The sequence below is a fragment of the Fragaria vesca genome, linkage group LG2 (genome assembly GCF_000184155.1).
Source record: "Fragaria vesca subsp. vesca linkage group LG2, FraVesHawaii_1.0, whole genome shotgun sequence".
Lineage (NCBI taxonomy): Eukaryota > Viridiplantae > Streptophyta > Magnoliopsida > Rosales > Rosaceae > Fragaria > Fragaria vesca.
The window spans coordinates 32,674,715-32,683,527 of record NC_020492.1 but is presented as its reverse complement, the minus strand read 5'-3'; the positions used below and the strand labels follow the sequence as shown (position 1 = coordinate 32,683,527).

Here is an 8,813-nt window from a genome sequence, read left to right as displayed (position 1 = left end):
GTAGTAGTAGTTATATATATATATATATATATATATATATATATATATATATATATATATATATGCTCCACCATGCATTCCTTTTGATTGTGTTGGCGATGCATTTGTGTGTATCTTAATTTGTTACGTTTCGGGATCCTTTGTTCTCCGTAGCAACTGGGTATCAAAAAACCAAAGTTGCATGTATGGCATGGGGTGAATCTCAATTATTCATATGCTATTAGTGTTTTTTTTTTGGACAAAGGAGATATAAAACTACAAACTAAAGCCCTTAAAACAACATATTCCTAATGAGTCAATGTTCATCCTATGCTATTAGTTGGTGATCAATCAAGTAGTAACAACTCAATGACGGATCTAGGAATTGAAAACTCAAGGGGCCAAACATATCATCAATTAAATTTTAGGGTGTCAAACATATCATCAATTAAATTTTAGGGTGTCGCATACTTAAATTTCTATTGTTTCTAATAAAGTTGATCAAAATTGATAATAGTTTCAAATGTGTCATTATATGATTGTGGTCTCTTCATAGATCCGCCTAACCATACATATATGATACCGACATTATTTGTGCATGCATACAGAGCATCGAGACTCATCATGCATGCATGCATGCAAATACATCTGTCTAATATGTCGATTCAAAGCTAAAATGCTAAATCCCATTTATTTTATCTATTAATTTCATAAATATTGGTAATTGAGAATCAAATGTTTGTGAATATTCTGAAAACAGGTACACGTAGCCTTTTTCTTTAATTATATTCCTTAACTTCCTTCTGTTATAAATATGCTATACTCTGAATATATCTAGCTACATGCTTTGGAACACGTAAATAATCAGATAGATACGCTTTTCAGTTGTGTTCGTATATATGAATCACGCTGAGGTAATCTCTTCCGAATCCAAACCAAATTGGAGGAGGCAGCTATATTTGTTTAGGCTGCTGAATATATTTCTTTCAATCAAGTGTAACCTTACCGGCCTCGTTATTGTTTTAGATTCGTATCAGCAAGGATTATATGAACTAAGTTGCTGCAAAAGTGTGAAAAGAACTGATTCTGATGCCATGAACTAATGTCTACCATATGCTACTCATATGTGGTCGATGAATGTTATCCGTTACTGTTACATTATGTTCTAGCTATAAAGAAGAATTGGTATCTCGAATCGTTATGGTATATATACAAGAAACCAGAGTACGTAGTTGCTTACGTTTGATTCATACCTAGCTCTTTAGATCCAACAATCTGGATATATATATAGATGATTTAGTTCGTCATATTGATCTATCAGAGTCGAACAGTTTCAAAATTCGCACACACCAGAGCCACCTGAATTTGATTTTCGGCATTGTCTTGCCCACAAAGTGCAGGCTGATTATCTCACAGGGCAAGCTACTAGTGCTCAACTCTATTACGGACGTACGCACTCACTCACTATAAAGAGAAAAGCAATTCGCTTTAATTGTTCACTTATGGAAATTGAGGATCCAGTTTTGCCAACCAGCAAAGGTCGGTGGTCACGGAGACCATCCAGAGAGAGAGAGACTGGATCCGGAAATTGACAAGAAGCTAGCCAGCTAGAAGCAACATACTATCGACCAGTTCCTGCTTTTCTGGAATTCTTCTTTTGCGCTTGAGTGACTTGACACTGCTAAATACACAGAGGGTGTATGTATATACACGCCAGGCAAGAGAATTTAAGCACGTAAATTACTAATACCGTTCTCTTAAGGAAAACCAAAATTTATTACATACATATAAGAAAACTTTGTAAACATATTCATCGATCATATAATTGACTGCAAAGTAACCCAATTAACTTGTAGCTAGGTTATGTCATCGATCACTATATAATTCTACAACATGTAAAGCTAAAAGCATGAAAAGTAGCAAGCTAGCTCCAAAATAAACCTAAAGGTGTAAAACATTGGAAATGAGATTAGTACGTGTGAAAGGGAGTGCTGATGTAGTTTGATTGGAGGAGTCTCTATGTATATTTCGTGCATGGCTTTTTTGGCAAGAAAATTAAGAACAGACTGAGACCCCAACCTTATATATTCATTGTAAGTGATTGTTAATGGAGCACAACCTAACTAAAATACACATCGTTCATAGAACTAGCTGTGTTGACCAAAATTAGTGTTAGATTGGCCAATGAATTCACTCAAGTCATTTTTAACATGGCAAAAGTTGCTTGGGGACGAAGATCGAGTTCTGGCCTCTAGCGACTAGTGCCGATTTGATTGAACATAAAGACGTCCCGCGTTGTGGATCTAAATTGAATCTTTGACCAAATGACACTCCCTTCCTTTGTTATATAAATATATATATACAGGCCTTTCCAACGAGGAATCCCTATTTTAAGCCATTTATAGGGATAGGGTATTACACCAACTTCCCGATTATAATTTTACATCTCCACCGTTCATATCTTAGGTCTATATGAGTAGATCACCTCTACAAAATTTCATATGATTTGGTGATTGTTAAGGCTTTCAAAAGTTCGATTTAGTTTTAATGACCTTCAACGGTTTTAGTTTGACATAAGCTGGACCGTTCAAAATCATTAAAACTAAATCAAACTTTTGAAAGTCTTAACGATCACCAAATCATATGAAATTTTGTAGAGGTGATCTACTCATATAGACCTAAGATATGAACGGTGGAGATGTAAAAATTCAATTGGGAAGTGGTGTAATGCCTTATCCCTAGAAAGTGGCCAAAAATAAGGATCCCTTAATGGAAGGGGGCTGTATATATATATAGTTATATATATATATTTATCGAAAATAGCAATACATTCATAATACTTACATCAACGGAGTATATAGTGACCTCATTAAACCTTCTCAAAACGGAAGGAAGAGTACCACACTCCATATTACAAAATCAACTACTAGCTTCCTGAACTAAGATCGGAATAAGCCAATCTGGCTCCATCCTCCACCAGTATGTCGGAAAAGGCAGGTGTAATGCCTCCCTAGCAACTCTGTGACCTGTGTTATTGCAACTTTTGGGAACATAACCCCCGACTACAAAACTGAAAAGAACTTAAAAGCACTTTCACTTCATCGATTAGGCCTCCATCAGTACTAAAATCCTATTAAGTCACGTTCAATGCTGCAAGAACATTTTGGGCATCACCCTCCACCACCAAGATATGTGAGAAACCTGCTTGTGCACAAAAATGAAGACATTTTTATTAGTACATTATTTTTATTTAAAATCAAATTAGTCTACCTCTATATCGAGCTAATCTACCTCTGTATCAGTTAATCTACCTAACGTGTCCATGTTTGATACATTCTGTTTTGTATTTAAAGTTCAGTTAATCTAGCATCATTTCGACGAGCCATGGGCAAATGAACAAGTGCGTTAACCAAAACAGAAAACAAATCCTCGTTTTCTTTTGGCACCTTGGCTAGAAGTGACTGGTCAATGTCTCCACAATTGTAGATCTAACCCAATTGTTCAGTTGGGCCCAAAGCTACTACGCTTATGAATTCGTTCGAGTTGGGCCTCTGATATTATCTTTTCAGATATTAAACGGGTCCGGATGCATCCTACTTATAATTCGGCTCGGCCCAACCCTCCAACTAGCTTCTCAGGTCGGGCAGGGTAGGATTTTACCGCTAAAATTTGACTCATTGCTCTTGAATTACCATGAAAAGAGTAGTTTGGTCCTTGCTTCCTAAGTTCTAAGTTCTAATGGTTCAAATAGATGCAAGCATCTACGTCCAACGTACATATTTGTTGGTACACAGAATAGACTAGGTACAATCAAACCATGAATTAACTTGGAGGAGGTCTTAATTAGCCTCTTACTTAGGTAAGGCTGTCGGATCAGATGACCACCTAAGCTGATTAGATGCATGACCGAAAATCTTCTACGGAAAGCAAAATCAGTATAGATGATTAGATGATGTGTTGTGAAAGAGGCGGGTAGTTTTTAAGCTGAAATTTGATCCATAGATTTGGTCTTCGGGCAGACGTTTCGACCCTACCTTGTGTTTAGCTTCATCACAGAGATGACCTGAGCGTGAGGCTAAGGGACCCGTTTTGATACATGAAATCTACTGATTCCGACCTCTGCATGTCTAAATCCCTAGCAATTAAGATGGACTATACAAAACCGCTGCAAACTATTTACGAATAATACGATCGAGTTTCGAAAATTTGAAACTTCATATACTTATTCGAGTTTGTCTACAGTTGTTGCATGCACTAAATTACTTCATGTAATGTTAGAAAAATTCGACATATAGTGTTGTACTTCGAAATATGTTATAGATTTGGAAGGCTCGGACAAATTTTTTAATTTAATTTTACGTACCTTTCGGTTGCTACCAATTAGAACTTGGGAGCCATGTGCATCCGATTAGAGAGTACGTGACTTGACAAAATGAGATGTCTGTCGATGCCAACCGAAGTAATTTGAATTGTCAAGCAGAAACTAATGAATATGACTTGCCACCTACTTATCTTTGTTTGGATTACCATTTATACATAACCGATGTTCAACCACCAGGTTTGTCATACGAATTTGGTTTATCTACTTGGATTTATGTTGCTTGAATGCACATATAGCAACTAATGGTTTTCTACCAGAAGTCACAACTGATCCTTCAAATCGAGATTTGAATGTCAACATTCGTTAGATATATGACAAAGGAGAGCTTATTCAGCGCACCCGTCATTTCCACCGTCGATTTTAAAAAAGTCAAAAAGCTCTGTTAAGTCCGCGTTAAAATCGACGGTGGAGATGACGGGACGCACCCGGGTGCGCTGTATAATTTTCGATGACAAAGTAGTAAAACATGGATCTAGTTCCTCTCTAACGCCTCGTTTGGTTCGCAATTGTCATCGTTTGAAGTTCCGAGAAGTTCATAAAACACAGATCATTGTAGATTTCTGGATAAGAGAATTAAAGAATATATACATTTCGGAGAAACCCACTTCCCAATTACATACATTTCAACCAGGCTTAGATGCATATTAAGCCACAGGGTCTCTTAATTCCTACGGAGAGGTCTTTCCCATTTCTCACTGGTTTGAATATCTACAAATAGCTATGCTCCTCTTCTTTTTACCAGAAAGGTAAAAACTAAATCCATATACAACTCTACTCATTAACAGACATGTAAGCATAAACAAGCCCTTGATAGATGCATCAAGTTAAGATATCAGATCAGGGGAGTGGACATCCAGGAGTACCAGTGTCTCTCTTTGTTAGCTTGCGTCGACTATGTTCCTCTACATCATTTGCACATATTCTTCATTTTCTTTGCAGCCTTAACAAACCCCACAATCACCTGCAACTCGTCGATTTGCTACACCAATAGAGGAAACAACATTTTTGAACTGTTAATGATGGGATTAAATAGCAAAATCACTCTGGACTTGGCAAGATATAAACATGTAATGACCTAGTTCTGGCTGGCAACCTAACAAAATCCCAACATTTTGTAACATTGTCCTCAAGTTCCCAAGCTAACATATTTAAGTACTCAAAACTAGAATAAGAATATCAATGCCAGCAATTCTAAGTACCTGTGACATAAAATGCCTCTGAACAACATCTATTAGCTGCTCTTTTGACGGGTTTGGTATGTCATCAACCTAAAAAATCATTCACTCGTAAGAAAATATGCAACTGATAATACAAGACAGAACAATCATTCAATCTTGAATGGTAGACTGTTAAGTACTCACAAGATTGAAGTGTCGCCAATATCTCCATAGAGCAGCCATCTCCAGTTTCCCAAGATCAATTTTCTGAACAAGGAGATATTTCAAGTTACAATCAAAGAGAGTATAGTACAATTTCAAATAGTATAGGATGCTACTCACTGTTGAACTTGACCCTCGAGGAGTAGAAACAGAACCCTTAGATTGTGAGTCATTAGAGAAAGATCTGCAAATAGTCTTGTGAGATGATCCACATGATTTATGTACTCTATGTCTTGATCTTTGAGATTTTTGAGTATCATCAGATGCTGGGGATAGACAATAATAGAGGCACAATGAGAAAGCATTGTGGGGCCAGAAACAAAAGAAAGAGTGATAGAGAAATGAGACAATAAAGCTTTAATTTTAGAGACATACAAAAGAAAAAAGTGAATACAATACGGATCCTATGTGCCAACCCCTGCCACTTTTTATATAGAACATACTGTTCCAAGTCCACATTTAGAGAGGTCCCCAAAATAAGTTAACTAAAGCATGATGACATTAGAGGACTTATTGAGACTAATAGAACTGCACCAATAGACATAGTTGTTGTCACATAACTAATAGTACTCTGGTCAAGAACAAATTATATCAGCCATTATTCAGACTACTTTAGAAAAGCAGATCAACACATGCAAGGATGAGATAGTATTGGCGGGTTCAAAACCCTCAATTTGTTTTGCATCACAACCAAACTCACCCATGTCTGATCCATTCCACTGGACAGTCTCGAAATCAAGGTCATCATCTTCCTCGTTACCAGTAGGAGCTTCAATGACACTAAGGGCATTCCTCTGAAGCTTCACTTCTATGCCATTTGTAAGGACCTGTTCAGAATCATCAATTAGAATTCTTATGAATAGGCCTAATAAAATCTCAAAAGGCTAACAAATTTGCAGGCAATTTTAAGGACATTACGAAGTAAAATAAATTACCACTGTAAAAATCCAGTTCTCTATCCTTATAAAAGATTGTAATTACAGATCAAAATTATATAATATACTCTGGGGCAGAGAATGCTTCTTGAAGTTCAAATTGTACTTTCCAAAGCTCAAATAAGAATAAAAACCAGTAATCCTTCATCCCCACCCCAAAAAGGAGAGAGGGAAAAACCTTACTGATGAAAAATTCAAAGAATCAAACATAGAACTAACTCTCATTGAGGGTTGCAGAAGCAAGAACCTTGACATCTAAAGGATCCAGCAACAATTCAATAAGGAATGAGAAAAGAAAGAAACATAAAAAAGGAATACTTTTTATTAACACTGAGAATGTAATCAATCAAGCCATTGAATCCGCAACATGCGCAGAATTATGATGAAACACAAAAGTGAGCCACCAAAAATTAAATAAAACAGTGATCCTCCTTATTGTGAATACTGCAAATTTAATATTAATACAAATCAAACTCCAGCTTTTAAATCCAACAACTAGCATTAAGTTAATGATTAAACGGAAAACACTCAAATTAATGAGATAAAGTAAGTAAAATATATTTCTTCTATAAAAAAAAAATATCAAAAAATTAACTTCACATAATACCAAAAGTCTCAAATTCCAGAACCACTTTTGCAAGAAACCTAGTAAATCTGCAGATCCAGCAATAAAACAAACATGCAATGAGAATTCATACTCCTGGTTCAAATTTAGAATCACTTGAAGATTTCATGCAAAAATTTACAGCCAATTTACTGAAAAATGCAATGAAATTATAAAAATAATCAGAAGAAATATCAGTATAATTGAAACTGATCGAAGAGAATAGCATCAGGCACAGATTGAACCAATTGCTTAACACTGACGCAAACAACACTGAATGCAAAAACTAATTTCCAGAATCGGCCAAAGAGAAGAAGGAAATTACCAGCCAATGCCATCCGCCTAACCCGACGGCCTTCTTGACGACGCCTTGGAGGCCGACGAGAACGGACTTGGTTCTGTTATTGCCTGTAACCACCACCTTGGTGTGACGTGGCAGCACCGAGAGCTCCTCCTCGCTGCTGTCGCCGCAGCTCTGAAACTGTGAGAAGCCACCGCCATTGTTGAAGGAGCTCTCCATTGCCTGAAGCATTTTCTTCGCGAGCGGTTTAGTCGGCGAAAACGACGGCGTTAGGAGTCGAAATTTGGTTTAAATGGAAGATCATGCATTGCTGGACTCGTTTTTGGAGAAATTGGAGAGAAGTTATAATGAAATTGGAGCAGAATTGGTGTGTTTTTGCCGAGAAGAAGCACAGAGGAAGAAGAAGAGAGAAAAAGAGAGAGAGGGAGATGAGAGAGAGATGAGAGTGACTGGTATTGTTTATTGGTGTGTGCTATGAATCCCGGAGACCTGAGGTTGACCAATGAGAAGAAACCACGTAGAGTGTGTGAGTTCCCCCTTAATTATTTGTTTTTCTGTGTAGTGAGCAAAGCTGAGGTTGCGGGAATGCTGCAATACCACCAGCGGTTTGGATTTTTTGAACGGAAGTTTACTGGGAGATGACCGCTTGACCGGTTGTGAATGTGACAGTGGTGGGCAGCGGAATGGCCAAACTGTCCCTACTTCTTTGTTTCATTTGCGGTCTCTTTAACTTTTTATAAGATAATAGTTATGTCAGCGACATAACTCGTATCGTTCGTTTTATAAAATAGCCGTGATGCTTTTAGTTAAGAAAAATTGTATGTTTACTAGACTCATCGGTACTCGAAGTGGAAAAGAAGGTCATCGTGTATGAACCGCTCATTGAGTAACCGTAACAGCATTTTCTAAAATATTTCAATATGTGACCGTAATTTTTGATTGAAGAAAATGGCATTACACTCGATGACGGTTGAAAATAAGTTAGTGAGTTATGACCTATTAGTAAGCTAGCTTAATCAAGACGTTGTATGTCACGCCTTTCATCTTATCAGAATTGTTAGTTTGATACAAGACTAAACATGTGTTGACTAATTTTTCAAAGACTAAAATATTGAATTCATAGGTTTGAAAGTGTTATATAATAAGATGAAATGCGAGTTACCTAGAATTATTAGACTTTTTAGATCTATGTAAATGAGTTCAGATAGATCAACACTCAACCATGAATAAACTA

At 36.8% G+C, this 8,813-nt stretch overlaps 1 protein-coding gene across 2 annotated transcripts; it reads right to left on the bottom strand.

Moving 5' to 3' along the window:
* Nucleotides 1-4,894: 4,894 nt before the first annotated feature.
* On the bottom strand, nt 4,895-8,004 carry LOC101307172. 2 transcript variants are annotated; one of them, XM_004291856.1, is made up of 7 exons: nt 7,604-7,762; nt 7,282-7,328; nt 6,440-6,566; nt 5,860-6,005; nt 5,722-5,784; nt 5,560-5,628; nt 4,895-5,339 (listed from the first exon to the last, which is right to left on the bottom strand). In XM_004291856.1, the coding sequence occupies exons 1-7, from the start codon at nt 7,614-7,616 to the stop codon at nt 5,268-5,270; spliced, it is 537 nt and encodes a 178-aa protein (XP_004291904.1). In that variant the 5' UTR covers nt 7,617-7,762; the 3' UTR covers nt 4,895-5,267. The 2 variants fall into 2 exon arrangements, with proteins under 2 accessions (XP_004291904.1, XP_004291903.1); XM_004291855.1 differs by lacking the exon at nt 7,282-7,328 and having other exon boundaries at nt 7,604-8,004.
* Between the last annotated feature and the right edge of the window lie 809 nt (nt 8,005-8,813).

Bases quoted from the DNA above. Each gene is read 5' to 3' on its own strand.
- LOC101307172 (XM_004291855.1), bottom strand. From the start codon at position 7,810: ATGCTTCAGGCAATGGAGAGCTCCTTCAACAATGGCGGTGGCTTCTCA. The intron at 6,006-6,439 runs GTGAGTTTGGTT...GTCTATCCCCAG, and splicing joins GTGGAATGGATCAGACATGG to CATCTGATGATACTCAAAAA. The intron at 5,340-5,559 runs GTACTTAGAATT...CTATTGGTGTAG, and splicing joins AGAGGCATTTTATGTCACAG to CAAATCGACGAGTTGCAGGT.